Genomic DNA, 16,086 nt, shown 5'->3' with positions numbered 1-16,086 from the left:
ATTTTCTATAAAATTTTCATCGCATTTGGATTGTTTACACCGTTAAACTCACAAACACACCACACATCGACCATTTAAAATTGTCAATTTTGAGATCATTTGATCACTAGTCAAATGATGTCGAAAAAATTCTGAAATTTAGTTTCCAAATACTTTCAATAGTGCAGATCAGCTAGAACGGCGATCGTCGTCGTTTGGAAGCCGCATCATCGAAAACAACTTGGTAGCACGGAGTGCTCCGTGCTACGTAGCATAGTAGCCCGGACTCTATATAATATATATTATAGTGTGAGGCTTTATGCTATCGGAAGCACGGACCTTCCATGCTTTCAGCTCGTTTTCGATGTTGCGACTTTCGAATCGTCGATCGGCTCCGTTAAATTTGATCTAGAGTATTTGAATACCTAGAAAATAAATTTTTAATTTTTCGATATCATTTGCCTAGTAATCAAAGCTCAAAATCAATAATTTTAGATGGCCGTAGTGAGCCGTTTGCAGCTTTACGGTGTAGAATATTCAAATCACGTGAAATTTTGATAGAAAATTTTTTATACTATATAAACAGATCAATATATTTTTGATCTAAATTTTAATGTCATATTATCACGTTTTGTAAATTTTTATTTTCAGCCGGTTGATTTTGAGCCTCTTCATTCACTAGGTAACATATATCGAAAAATCGCATAATTTATTTTCTAAGTACTTTCAAATCTTAGATCAGTTTAACGGAGTTGACGACGATTCGAAAGTCGCAACATTGAAAACAAGCTTAGAAGCACGGAAGGCTCCGTGCTTCCAATAGCATAGTAGTCTTACTTCTCTCTCTCTCTCTCTCTCTCTCTCTCTTCTATATTATATATATATATATATATTTATATATATATATACATTCGTAAAACGTGATTAATGGTAGCGAAACTAATTCTCAGCTCTACTGCTCTACCCTTGTAGAAAGATGAAAGAAAATCTATGCAAATTGCGTTGAACGTGAACGTTTGATCGCACGGCATTTTCTCCGTGAATTAGGGTTGTGGGGCCCAGTTGCAAAATTTGGTGAACTGTAATAATTTTCTGAACCGACTGCACCTTATGAACTGTGAACCCTCCACATAGAGAGAAAATCGGCGTCCCATATGGATGGAACTAGGGATGTGTAATCCAGCTCCCTATTCGCGAGCCAGCTCCGTGTTCGACTCGAAATGAGCTCGAGATCGGCTCGCTCGTTTAGTAAACGAGCCGAACGTGAGCTGAATTTTTTCAGCTCGTTTAATAAGCGAGCCGAACACGACCTGGGATTAGCTCGTTCGTATTCGACTCGATAACAGCTCGAATACATATATTTTATATTTATATAATTTATATTAATTTATTTTTATATATAAAAAATATTATATATAATATATATTTTTATTATTTAATTTTTAGAAAAATAAAAATATAAATACGAACTTAATTATAAAAAGACATTTATATGTAAAGTTTCAACTATTAGATCAAAATCTAATAAATAAATTTTATATATTTATTTTTTGTATATATTTAATCTAATTTTTTTTAAATTTATTATACGTTGGCCAGCTCGTGTTCGACTCGTTAATAAACGCCGAACACGAGCTGAAATTTTTCGGCTCGATACTCTAATGAGCCAGCTCGTGTTCGGCTCGTTAATAAACGAGCCGAACACGGAACCAACCCCAGTTCGCTCGTATTCGGCTCGTTTACACCCCTAGATGGAACAGTACAGCGCTTAGTTCATATCCACATCCATACTTTTATGTTGGATCCGAATACTGATTTAGATACTCATCGGATACTAAAATTCAAATTCATATTCAGTAGAAACACTCCAGATACGGGTCTGATATTTATTTAAGAAATATATAAAATTAAAAGAAAAAAACTATCAATATTCATATGTAAGCGTCTTAACCTGAGTGAATCCGAATTCGAATCCGAATTTTAAAATATATTATAGTTTGAGATCCGAAGCTGAATCCGAAGCTAAGTCAGATAGTGAAATTCCAATCCATATCCGGCAAATATTTTAGATTCAGAATCGGGTCGGGTTAGATTTCTTCCTACCCGTTTTCACCCCTACCTCTACACCTCTTCATCCTTCTATTTCGGTTTTCTTTAAATATCCTGTGAGAAAATTCCACGCAAGAAATCTCCAAAAAAATCAATCTAGAATTAAAATAAGACAAAAAAAACAAATATTTGTGAGACGAAAAAAAAAAAAAACTATTAATCGAAAGAAGGATTACACCAAATTCTCTTCTAACACCTTCCTCTCTCTTCTCGCCACCACATAAAATTATTTAAAAATAAAATATTATACTTAATAATTTATAACAATAATATGTGGCGTGGCGAATTTTTTAACTAAAAATAACTATAATAATAATAATAATTGACTATAATCTCATTGCATACCAGCTCTCTGATTATAAACTATATAAACCCCAATTCTCTAAAGACAGGTAACGTACGGATCCCCAGCATCCTAATATTTTTTTATATATTATTAATGTGTTAACGTTGATATTACGTAACGAAAAAAAAATAATTAACTTATATGCATATTGTAAAAATACTATATATATATATATATATATATATATATATATATACATCAACAGCATATATTATTATTAATTATTAAATTATATAAACTAACTATTTATTTAGGGAAAACTTCAAAAACCCCCCTGTGGTTTCGTGCATTCTCACTTTGCTACCCTGTGGTTTAAAACGTATCAATTTGCCCCCCTGTGGTTTCGTTTTTATCTTTTTGTTATCAATTTTATTATTATTATTTTTTTAAATCAGTGACAAAGTTAAAATTAAAGGATACTAAAGTGACTATTCGATAAATATAGATGGTTATCTGAAGTTTTTTGTATATAATTTAACGAAATATTAACGAAAAAGCTTCCGAAAAGATAAAAATGAAACCACAGGGGGGTAAATTGATACGTTTTAAACCACATGGTAGCAAAGTGAGAATGCACGAAACCACAGGGGGGTTTTTTGAAGTTTTTCCATTTATTTAACTCAGGATCTTCTGCTATAATATTATATTAAATTATATAAAATAATATTTTATTTTTAAAAAATTAAGCTGTCCAAAAATAATATTTTTCATATTTATATTCAACATTAATAATATTTTGACTGTCCCAAATCCTATAATTCTATAGGATGAAATTCCACTCTTTCTAATTCTTATTTATTCGGAAGGATTTGATAATATTTCTCATAATACAAGCGAAATTCATCCAACTCCTATATAAGAAATAAATTTTAACTATTTGTAAAAATAAAATAATAAAATATAGTTAAACTTCGATTTAATTGAATAAAAATTATTATTTCTAATTCTTATCATGTGATTTTATATTATATAAAAATGATTTGGTGCGTTAAACAAAAATGTAGATTGGAGAGTGTACAGATTCGTGGGTCCCACACGACTTCGACCAAGTCACAATTGCCGACACTGGACTTTTTTATAAAACAACCCTCGAGGATTTTAAAATTTGCAAAATAACCCTCTCAAAAGTCTCTTTTTTATAAAATTAACCTTTCTTCGGGGGCGGATATTTGTTATAAAGGCGGTAAATCGTTTACTATCTTACTAAAGGCGATGAATCACTTCTTTATTTTTCACAAAGACGGTGAATGATTCACCGCCTTTCGCTTATTTATTGTTTCTTTTTATATCCCATGCGCAGGGGCGGAATCATTGAGGAGTCCATAGTGGCCATGGCCCACCCTCCCCAATTTTTTAAAATTATATAAAAATCCTGTATAATAAAAATTAAAATATTATAAAATTTAATTTTAGGGGGCCAAATTAATTTTTTTAATAAAATTTGTGTCTCAATTTTTTTTCCCGAATTTCTTGGTCCTTTCCCTTCAACTCATATAGTTTTGTTCCTCTTTGAGCATATTATCATTATTATTGCTAGTAATAACTGATCAGTGAATTTGACAAATTTTTTTTCTTACTATCCGAGGTCAAATTTTTTTTCTATCAAATCTAAACCTTGGCCCCCCCGAATCTTAATTTCTAGCTTCGTCCTTGCCCATGCGGCGAACGATTCATCGTTTTTAAAATAAATAGAAGAAAGGGATGAACAATTCACCATTTTTAAAAAAAATTGGAGAATGTAAAAAATGATTCACCATCTTTAAAAGAAGGTAGAATGCGATGAACGGTTCACTGCTTTTCAAAAAAATCCCACGTGGCTCCTATACGATGAAAAGAGGATTAGTTTGCTAAATATAAATTTGATAGAATTATTTCGCAAATTATAAAATTTTAGAGGATTATTTTATAAAAAAAAAAAAAGTCGGCCGACGCTCTCCTGAAGCTTCGCCCCAAAAAGTTACAAGGAATATCCGTAGACTCGGTCTATCGTGGACTCACAATAAATTGAATTTGTGTTCCACACCCAACAACTTGTCGATGGGGCAAAAGCCGCGAATCAATGGATGGACGGTTGCGATTGAAAGAGGAGATCGCGGTTCTCTGACGACGTGGTGGTCACGTTCCACGTAAACCATTTTCTCACCTAGATTTTCACCCCCGCGTTCGCTCATTGGTGTAAAAATGTATGGAGACCCTCTACCTATAGCAAATTTTGAGAAACACCCCTCAACTAAAATTTGTTATCTTTTTGACTATTGTGGCCTAATTATTCTAGTTTTATAAATTTAACGAAAATTGTTAAATTTAAAAAATCAACGAATGAATTTGATAAAATCTCTAGTTTTTTTAAAATATTTAAAAGTAAAAGGGTCTTTCTCAACTAATATTAAAGTTGGGGGATCATCAGGTATTTTTGCCCAATTGTAATGATTTTTTCTTTTTAATGAATATCCCGGTGTCGTACTCTTCTCCCTCCTCCATCAACCGCGTATCAAAATAAAATAAATAAATAAATAAATAAAACTACTCAGAAAAATAAATGAACGGCTACATTTCGCACCTTTTTTTTAATATTTTTTTTTTCCCATTTTTAGATCTACGATAGCTTCAATTTTATCTACCAAAACACCACCAAAAACTCTTCTCTTTCCCCTTCTACAGCGAGAGAGAGAGAGAGGAGATGGGGTCGAAGGAGGAGGTGGTGATGGAGAGGGTGGGATCGGAGGGGGAGGGGTCGGAGATCCGGTCGCCGGAGAGCAACTCCAGCGACGGCGGCGGCGGCGGAGGAAGGAGCGCATTCGAGTACTTCGGATGGGTTTACCACCTTGGGGTTAACTCCATTGGACATGAGTATTGCCACCTCCGATTCCTCTTCCTCCGCGGGAACTACGTCGCCATGTACAAAAGGGACCCCCATGAGAACCCCGGCATCGTTAGTACCTTCCCTCCCCTTCGCACGATTTTGGCCTTTTCTTTTATTCTTATGATCTTTTTTAGTAGTCTTTGAATTAGAGTGGGAAGAGTAGGGATTGGTGGATCATTGCATGGAATTGCTTGAGATTAGGTTAAATCTTGGGATCCTTTAAGTTTGAATTTTTCGTATGGATTCATTGTTCGTGTTGGTGCTAATTAATCCTGTTTATATAGGTATAAAGAGTAGGGATAGGCGCAGGAATTTGTGAATTGCTTGATGATGGATAAAATAATGAAACTTGTGTTGTGCAATTTGGGGAAAGTGACTCTTTTGCTGCATTCAATATCTATGCAATTTATATCTAAAGTTCTTTAATTTCCTTAGTTCTTGATCATGAAAGCGTCTCCGAGGCAAGTTAATTGTGTTTCCATAGCAAAAACATGGTCTGTTAGGGTAACTAAAGATGTATTTCTTGTTGAACTAGAGAAGACTTTATAAATTACTTTATTGGAGCGTTCGGTGGATTTTTTTTCTTGCCTTGGACTCAGTTTTCCAGGTTATTTATGTGTTAGACACTCATTTTGGGCACATTAGAGTTGAGTACATATTTTAGTGAAGTGATGGATTTGTAATCTTCATTTCTTGTTTAATCTGTTGCCACAGAAGCCTATTAGGAAAGGTGTTATAAATCACACTCTTGTGGTGGAAGAAGTTGGACGTCGGCACGTCAATAATGGGGTAACTGTTCAAACTTAATAGTTTTCCATTCATAGGTTAATTTGTAGACTGTTCATGTGATGAAGCAGAACTAAAAGTTGGAACTTTGGTTTGCTTCTTTCCATCTATGCTCTTCTGGTTTGTTCTTCTCGTATTTATGGCTTTTTTCCCCACCATCTTATTCTAAGATAGATGCTGTTTAACCAGGATCTTTATGTTCTGAGATTTTACAATCGGCTGGATAAAGCGAAAAAGGGAGAGGTAATTTATTCTTTTGCATTAATCAGGTTTCTATTTTTTGGGTCTCTATCAAAGAAAATCTTGCGCATATGAGAAGGCCATTTCTTTTGCATCATACTAGTTTCCTAAAAGATTGAGGACACCATAATAATAGTCCTCTTTTGTATACTTGCTAGTTTTTATGATCTTATCTTACTTTGCCACTGTTTGAGTGAGAACTTTCGACTGTTTCTGTTGATCGTTGCTGCTCTTTTTCACAAATTTTGTGATCTTAGATGAATTAATTTTTTTGCGCTATATTTTAATTTCCTTATTGCATAAACTAGATTGCTTGTGCTTCTCCTGGTGAGGCGCGGAAATGGATTGAAGCATTTGAGCAAGCTAAGCAACAGGTGAAGTTAAGGATATGTTTGGTGGCATGGCACTTTACTTTCTATCTTTTTTTCCCTGATGCACTCATGCATTCTCGATTGCTTGCCATGCGTATTCTATTCCTGTTCTTCTTGCTTTCTGACCTTCAGGTAATTCTTCTGACAGGCTGAGTATGATCTTTTAAGAGGGAGTGGCTGTCAAAGCCTAAACACTAACTCTGAGTATGTCAAGAACTCAAGTGTCCTTACATTTAACTGATTTTTACAAGTGTTTCTTTTTAAGCTTTCGTAGTCTTGGTTCTCTTCTCTCATTGCATCTCTGAACGTATATTCATAAATCTACTTATATTTTTGTTGAACTACATTAATTTGCTAGGCTCAATCTTGATGGGCATCGGCCCAGAGTGAGGAGATATGCACAAGGTCTGGGGAAGCTTATTAAAATAGGAAAAGGTATTTGCATGATTCTGTCTGATGCGCCCTTACACATGGTTATATTTATGTCTGCCTAATTATTCACATCCTTAATGTTTGTATAATAATTTGGTTTTGGTACGACTGTATGAGTTGTATGTCTACACTGCCTTTCTCTGCTCCTGTCCTGTTATAAAAACTAGCTATCTTGTTTATTCTTGAATATAATTACTTGCATGGAAACAAATCCTTAGATTCTGAATGAAAGATTTGAAATCCTCTTGATATTATATCTGCAAATCAAAGGCCTGTGCGGCTCTACCTGATGTTGAGAATATCATCTACAAGAGCCAACAACCTCACAATATGCACCAAGAGTTGTATGGATAGTATTGTTCATTTTGGAGACACTCTGGAAGGTGTGACCTATTCAATCCTCTTTTGCTGAATTTTACCTTGTAAATGCTAAGGATAGAGCCATAATATTTATGATATTTTAGTTGGTTACTATTAATTATTATTGGTAAAAAACTGATGTGCCAATGTGACTACGGTTAGGGCTTGGATATAAGCGTTTCTGTGAGAGCAGAGCTTTGAAAACAATAATTTCTAAAGTTAGTTACTGCAGCAATTATGGATAAAATGTCTTGAAATTCCAATACAATTTAGTGTCCAACTCTCTCTGTGTTTCCTAAATTTTTCTGGGTGACAATGATAAAATTGGAGGTTAATGAGCTAAATTCAAGTTATTTTCACAAAGTAGAATAATCAGCTACGAACCATGATCCATCAGCTACTAACCATGTTCCAATTAAGTGTACTTTTGAGGAGTATGGACAGAAACATAGGCGAAACCGTAAGCTAATACATGGCTGTTATCTGGGGACAATGGGTGGTGAATAAGATTAGAGAAGAGGATTATCTGAGCAGTTTCATTTTGAACTATAGCAATCTGCTATGCTGTTTGTTGGCGGTAATTTGAAGTGTGTAGATGAGTGGAGCAGGTTTATCCATAGCCGGTTCAATCTGCTTTGTTAGCAGGAATAACTATTAGCAGCTCTTCCTAGCTTCCTGCGACAGCCGAAGCTCTAAAACTTGATCTTCCACAGCTGGCTGCTGCTTCTCCAACTAAGGTAACTGTTGCAGAAACTGGGCAAAGCAGATGTTTGCTCTATAATGGCATATTCAACTATCTTAAGGGTTTCGAGATCGGATGAAACTTGATAGAACGTAGCTCATATCTCTTGTTGTGCTAAGTACCAACAATAAAGCTATCATCTTTTTGTTATTGTATGGAATTTATGAATCATATACTAATCCATATGAAAGACTTAATACTTGTTTAGATATATGGTTTTGTCTTTGATGCTTAACTACAAGTTTTGAAGTGCATGAGTTCTTATGTACCCATGCAAATACTAAAATGCCTGAGTTGTTAAGCCTAATTTTATTGTCATTCTTTTTCACAATGGTGCATGTTACCTTGCTGTCATTGTCGTTGACTTGATTTGAACTTGCAGGTCCAGAAACGCTCCTTCGAAAGGCTTCAGACCTTGGTAGTTTTGGGAGGGTAAATTCATATGATGAAGGTGACACTGGAGATGCATTTGATGCACATGAATGGAGATGTGTTCGTACTTTTAACGGTAGCCATTTTGACTTTATATTTACTGTATATCTTTTCCCTATAGGTGGTTATTTTTGTTGTTGATGCTGGAGACCTAGTGAAGGCGCATCAGGGCACTGATAATATATGACATTAGAATTAGTGGTTGTAGCTTTATCAGTGGGATGTTCTTCTGAGGGAAGTTCAAACTTATAAGATTCATGGTCATTTTCATTCTAAATTTGCTTTTCTAACACTTAGACAATAGGTGTCTTTGCTATCCTCGAAATCTGACATGTTATTATTTTATCGCTATCAAAGCGTCATGTGCAATATATAGGATTTCTCTCTTTTAGATTGACATTTTGACACATTCTTTTGTCTTTTCTCTTATGTGTAGGTATTAGAGTTTTTGAGGATGTGTCCAAGTCAAAGGTACTAACCTTTGTTGGGTAATGAGTAGTAACAGTCATTCGTATTTCCTGCGTACCTTCAATACTATCGCATATTGTTGAACAGTTCGTATATTTCATAACGTACACTAATTATCTGTTCAGTAAATTTGTCTAAATTTCAAATCATCAAATCAAGTTCCATGCTTTGCCACTATTAAGCTCTACGAAGTTCTTGAAATTATTGGAAACAGCTGTATAAAAATCCATAGTCATTAATATTTCTAACTTTTTCTAGGGTGCAAAAGGTATACTTGTTAAGTCCGTTGGCGTAGTTGAAGCAAATTTGGATACTGTCTTTGAAGTACTCATGAGCCTTGATAGGCATAAGAGATATGAGTAAGTTGAGCATGTTAGGTTTTTCCTTATAATGTTAGTTGACGCCAAAAAATGACTCCATGCCAGGTGGGATATGTTGACAGGCGACCTAGAATTGGTGGAAGCAATTGATGGGCATTATGATGTTGTTTACGGGACCTATGATCCGAAATATCTTACTTGGTATGTGTTTTAATCCTGTTTCTTAATTTTCAAGTGCAGTTTTTATTATGTGTTGTTCGTTAGAGAATTTCTTTCAATTTTATAAGCCACAAGGTTTGCTAAAACTTGAATGTTCTCCTCATTATCTTTATCTGCTGCAACCTAAAAGAAATACGTGTTAGACATTAAGAAGTCAATTATGCAAAAAATTTACTTGAGTTCTAACTTCTTAGTTGCTATCATGTGCTGAAACCCTAGATGATCATGCCTATTTTATTGGACCTAGGAGATTTCAGACATGTATCTGGATGGTCATACCCATTTTTATTGGACCTAGGAGTTTGTGATTCTGCAATTTATAGCTGAGTTTAGGTAACAATGAAACTAACTAGCAACCGAGTAAATTGATTAATTTAGTAGATAACTTTAAGACGTTAGACCAAGTACCATTAACTGTTGAATGGTTAGTTAATCATACATGAACTTGCATTGGCTCAATTAATGGGTGCTAATACATCATTAAATTGACTACAGCTGATAAAATGCAGCATAAACCTATATTGCTTATCTGTGGACACTCTGCTCTTTTCTCTGTCCTAGTAACAGTTTTTGTGTGCTCCTTTTCCAAACACTGTTACAGGTGGAATTCGAAGAAAGATTTTGTTTTCTCAAGGCAGTGGTTTCGTGGGCAAGACGGGGCTTATTGTAAGTATTCGTTGTTGTCTTGTTTTTGTATTTTGTCTCTGTTCGCTGCATGCACAATTCATTGAAGTTTTAGATGCAATTAGATGGTGCAATTAGATGCAAATTCCTTTTACTTCTTTTGTTGAAGAGGGTGAGGCCTTAGCAGTTCTTTTTGCTCTGGAGGAGATGAGTACATGGCGACATTTAGATACTGTTTTTCTGTTTTAGGATTCAGAATTGGTAGTTAGGGATGTAGTCTCGCAGCAGAGTTGTTTTCGTCTTAATTAGCGAGCTATTTTTATGATCTCTATACCAGTCCTTATTAACAGCCTTACTATTGGCGTGTGTCTGCTGGACAAGCCATTTAAACAATATTTCAGCACATGGTCTGGCTCATTCTGCACTCACTTTGCAAGCTGAGAAAGGCTGAAAATCTGTCTTAGTTAAACTTATGAATGTTCTTTCTGTATCTTGTATCTGTGCTCTTGTATGGAACATTTTGTGATGATTCTAATGTGTGCCTACTGGCTTTTCCTCGAAATAATGAAGCACATAATGAAAGTAGATAACAATTGCAGGAACTGTCTGTATCCTTCTCTTTTTGTATACATGCAGATATAAATGTGTGTTTATTTGTGTACGTATTAATTTACATGTATACTTGTACAATCATACATATACATGTTCAATTGGTGAAATGTTCAATTGGGAAATTTTTTTCATGTATTGATGTAATTTAAGCTCTTCTTCCACCAGATATTTTTGTAGTTACTGCTATTGTCAATGTGTATGTTTGTATATGGCTAATAGCTTGATAAATAGCTGATTGTTTTCATCTAATTTACCTACTTCATGATGGTCTTTGCAGCCATTTTGCAACGTCCTGTTGTTCTCAAAAAACAACCTCAAAGATCTGGCTATCAACATATAAAAATGAACCGTAAGTTCTAATGATCCTCATTTACATGTTCTTCTTACCCTTTTGTACATTTTAACTCATGACAATGTTTGAGTTCTTTGTTCGGAGGAAAAATTCTTCAATCTTGATAATCTTTCATACTTCTATGCCTAACCTTTACACTTGACTGAACTTCAATGTTAAAGCTTGTGATGCAGCAAGCTTACCTCCATTGCCATGTTCTTGGTTAATTTGTTTCTTTCAAATGTTTGTGTTTACTGTACAATCTTCTTTCTTAAATGGTATAATATCCTGTTTGAAATTTTGGCTTATTTACATTTTACATGTGAAGCATATTTCCTGTAGTAGAAGTTGTTCTACATTTTGGTGATCTTTCTACCATTGGTTGTTAGTAGGCAATTCACATCCTTTAATGAGTAGTGTGCTCGTATTAAAACTTCTATGGCATTATTAATCAAAATTACCTGTCGAGCTATCTTGATTCTGACCGAAACTTATATATCAGCTTCCATTTGGGAAATTAGAAGACTAAGCACCTCGGGGTCATCAACTTCCAAGTGCCTTGTGACTCAAATGTTGGAAATTAATTCAAGTTTCTGGGACAAATGGAAGAGAAGGCGCAGCTCAAATTTTGAGAGAACAATCTCTTTTGCTTTGTTATGCCAAGTTGCAGGTTTAATCCCCTTCTCTTTTATCACTAATATTTTTATCGTCAGATGGATACTTATTTGACAATTAATGATTATCCGTTTCACTTACTCTTTTAATGAAAATTTCATTTTGTTCATGGAGATCACAGGATTAAGAGAATATTTTGGAGCAAATCCCTCACTGACATCTGATTCCCCCACTACAATTGTTCATGCAAAGGTATCTGATCCTTCTGGTACACATGTTGAGCTTGAGGATCCTGATTCTAAGGATGAGTTCTATGATGCAATTGCTGATGGTGATTCCTTGGATGATGAAGATAGTGATGATGATGCTGAGTTACCCAAGGTGCTGCAAATTAAAGAGAGAATTTGAACATGCTGCTATAATCTGCTTTGTTTTTCTTGTAGGTTTAAATCCCTTAACTATGTTTTTTCCCAGGCTGGAAAAGTGAAGCTGAAGAACGTTTCATGGGCCATCACTGCCTTGGCTTTGAAGAGAAGCAAAGGTCATCTCAATACACGTGATGCTTAAACACGTTATAATATTAAATTCTTCACTAATGCTCTTTCTAGTTTTACTATCTTTTTACTTATTTTGGTGCATGAGTACAGGACAGAAGTAGAACCAGTCATTTGTCATATTTCTGTTTTAACTTTTATGTATTACTAGAAGGTTTTTCCATTTATGCAGGTTTGCCAGAGAGTAGTGAGTTGAATACAAACTTCCCTGCAATTACCTTTGATCCAAGTCAGTTTCATGGTTCATTGAGACAAGGAAAAGGGGAAAGCGACACCAACTGTTGGAGTTCTCCAGGTGGCCAAGGTTTTATGATAAGAGGGAAGACATATTTCAAAGACTACTCTAAGGTTAGTTTAATATGGCGTATGTGAAATTTATTTGTTTATATAGGAACCTCGTAATTTATGTTTTCTCATGTATCAAGTAAGATAAGGCAGAGGATTATTTGTTTACTTTAGCCGGACCTCATTATAGCGGGTTGCTCGGCAAATGATAGCGCAGCTGCATGGGTAGAGATTGCTAAATTGATGCTTCAATGATAAGTTTTAATGAGAAAATCAAACAATATATTTTAGTTTCTAGTATCATGCATCAATTTCAAGAATGACTCATTTCTTTTCTAGCAATTCGTACTTTCTTTGTGTTCCATACTTATTTCTTATATGTCTGTAATGTATGATAGATTGCTGGAGGAGATCCTCTTCTGAAGCTCATTGCAGTTGATTGGTTTAGGTCCGATGACACCATTCATAATGTTGGATCACATCCTAAATGCCTCGTTCAGGTAAAAACATTTACTGCAATTACTTCATTATGGATCAGCAGGATATATTATGAACATGTAGCATTAATGTTTGCCGCAAGTCCATTCTCCCCTTTTTCTTATTTTCTGTATGTTCAAATGAATTTACGATGTTTCTTGAAGTTCATTTTGCGATCTTCCACAAGGCTTGGAAAATTGGCAGTGTGCCAGTGATATGGCCGGTGTGTTTTGAGACATGTCATGGCACATGGCATGCTGGTGCATGACCTAGATCATAGCTAGTTAATGGAGAAACAGTAAAAATTTGCTGTGAAGTAAATGGATATACTTATTTTCTGAAACTTTAAATATGATTAAAATATGGGTGTAATAAAGCTGGAGTTGGCAAAGTAATGGTATGCAATTCGTGCAAGAATAGTACATTTGTGAGTCGAAATTTTGGGAGCAAAAAATAGCCATTAATTAATGTTTCTTACCATATTCATAGTATCAAATATGAAACCTCATCATCAAAATTAAGCATTTAACAAACATTCAAAGAAACCAAATCACTACCAATTTTAAATTAGTTCAAAATTGACGGAATATAGTCTGTCCATACATGAGTGAACTTAAAAGAATCAGTAGTTGGGTGTCAGTTAGGCATGTCTGCTCCCTTGGCTGGTGTCCGGATGGCTTGACTCTATGTTCATTCTTCCAGAAAGTTACTTATATTCTTTTATTTGTTCAATTTATTACAAATGCAGACATAATGATGCTAACTCTGATTTTGTTTGTTTTTTCCTCCCTCTTACCAGTCGGATGCTGGCAAAAAGCTCCCGTTCATCCTCATTATAAACTTACAGGTTTGTATAACTGTTTTTTGGTCTCGTATTCTTTGTCTGTTAGAAATTTGGCTGGTCTTGTATTTCTTTGTCTGTTAGAAATTGTTCATACAGCCAAATTCATCCATTTGCTTTCTCATTGATAATTGGCCATATTATATCGTATTATCCGGATTTTCTGTAGTGTTGAGTCAATTATAGTGTAGACACAAGAAAGGGCATCTAATCTCACAGATTTTAACTGATCAGGTTTCTTTTCAATGGAGAATGCCAAATTTTGTGATTGAGACAGTCAACACTAGTTAAAACGGTTGCAGATTTACTGCATTTAATCTTAAATAACTAGCATGATTACTTTAGTAAGGACAGAGATTCTGTTGCCCTGATCCTTTTGCGAGCATTTGAACTTTTTAAGGTTTTCTGGCATCCTTCTGCAAGCTGTTGCCAAGCCTGTTCATAGGAGAATGTTAAATTTGAGGGCCTCAAGGCCAAGCTGAATTGATATTTATGGCTTTTCTCTTTTTTTTCTTTTTTTTTTCACTTCTGTCTTACTACATACAAACAAGTTTCTTTACATTCTTTTTTCTATTGGTTCTTGTTTCTTACTTCATGAACTGCAGATTCCAGCAAAGCCAAATTACAGCTTAGCTCTTTACTATGCTGCTGATAGACCTGTGAACAAAGAGTCTTTATTGGGTAGATTTGTTGATGGAACTGATGTGTTTCGAGACGCAAGATTCAAACTTATCCCGAGTATTATAGAGGTGCATTTCTTAGCTAGCATTCTGATAATTTCACTTCTAGTGACTGCTACGATGTTTTCTGACTGATATTTTCTTTAGGGCTATTGGATGGTCAAGCGCGCAGTTGGAACAAGAGCTTGTCTATTGGGAAAAGCAGTGACATGCAATTATATCCGAAAGGATAATTTTTTAGAGGTAATTAATGTACTTGAGATTTATTGGGTGAACATCATTTATGTTAGTTGACTTGACCAAGGCTCCATCCATAAAATAGCACTGTATTGAATTTACTTGTATTTTATGTTGTTTTTTCCTAATTCATACATATTATACAGGGTTGGAATTACATCTGACTCATAAATTTCTGTCACTCTGCAGATTGACGTCGACATTGGCTCCTCATCAGTAGCAAAGAGTATCATCAGCCTAGTTCTTGGTTATGTGACAGGCATTGTTGTCGACCTTGCAATATTGGTTGAGGTATATTTCATTATTTCATTACTACTTGGTGCCTGAAATTGTTTTGCATTATCTATCCAGTTAGTTGGATTAGTGTTGTTGTTGTGGACTTGTGGTTATCGTTGTTCTTCTCGCATACCTATTTGAGCCTCACAATAATGAAAATCCAGAAATATTGCTAAATCTTCTGTGGCAAGACCACCACAATATGATGTTTCCAGGCAATTCTATACCTGTTGTTGGGAAGATAAGAATAGCGAAATGCATCCAGTTGCTTTGTCATCAGTAATGCTCGTCTGTTACAATCAAATTTTGTGATGATCTTAGAGACCAACTATATATTTTCTTTTAATTGTTAGATGATGAAAACTCTATCTGTGATTAATGCAGGCTCAGGAAGAGAGAGAACTACCGGAATACATTCTCGGGACAGTTCGGTTGAGTCGTGTGAGGCTTGATTCTGCTGTCCCACTGTGAATAAACGCTTTTTAAGCCAAAGACATTATGGTTCTGAAAAAAAAGAAAAAGAAAAAAGAAGCATCACAAAACAATGGGGGCTAATCAACTTCTCAGTGTGGTCCTCGATGGTTCTATTCAACATTGCTATTTAAATTTCTCTAGCATCATACCATAATATTGTTTAGGGTTTATATGCGGACATTTCGACTGTTAATACCAGTTGTTCTCGAGTGTTGGCTGCATCAGGTTTAGCTAATGGTTTGTAAAAAGTATAGGAGTTTTCACATCAAGTTTATGGGGAGAATTAATTCGAGATAAATGGTAATGATTTACTAGAAATTCCATGTGGGAATTATTGTTTTGTTAACTCGTAGTTAGCATCATCAGTTCTTTCTTAGGCCTGGCTTGTGGAATATCCTATGGAAAAAAAAAGG

At 34.9% G+C, this 16,086-nt stretch overlaps 1 protein-coding gene across 1 annotated transcript; it reads left to right on the top strand.

Annotated features, from left to right (window-relative positions):
• LOC109711218 (protein ENHANCED DISEASE RESISTANCE 2-like) lies at positions 4,954 to 16,065 on the top strand. Its single transcript, XM_020234153.1, has 22 exons — positions 4,954 to 5,366; positions 6,012 to 6,086; positions 6,273 to 6,326; positions 6,632 to 6,697; positions 6,843 to 6,898; positions 7,053 to 7,129; positions 8,611 to 8,736; positions 9,097 to 9,131; positions 9,387 to 9,487; positions 9,554 to 9,649; positions 10,269 to 10,333; positions 11,181 to 11,252; positions 11,737 to 11,904; positions 12,031 to 12,230; positions 12,324 to 12,390; positions 12,576 to 12,751; positions 13,087 to 13,188; positions 13,965 to 14,012; positions 14,612 to 14,755; positions 14,834 to 14,929; positions 15,113 to 15,214; positions 15,584 to 16,065. The coding sequence occupies exons 1-22, from the start codon at positions 5,115 to 5,117 to the stop codon at positions 15,668 to 15,670; spliced, it is 2,265 nt and encodes a 754-aa protein (XP_020089742.1). The 5' UTR covers positions 4,954 to 5,114; the 3' UTR covers positions 15,671 to 16,065.

The sequence above is a fragment of the Ananas comosus genome, linkage group 6, assembly GCF_001540865.1.
Source record: "Ananas comosus cultivar F153 linkage group 6, ASM154086v1, whole genome shotgun sequence".
In the NCBI taxonomy this organism is placed as follows: Eukaryota; Viridiplantae; Streptophyta; class Magnoliopsida; order Poales; family Bromeliaceae; genus Ananas; species Ananas comosus.
Note: the sequence above shows the minus strand (reverse complement) of the source record. Positions and strands in the feature narration are given on the sequence as shown.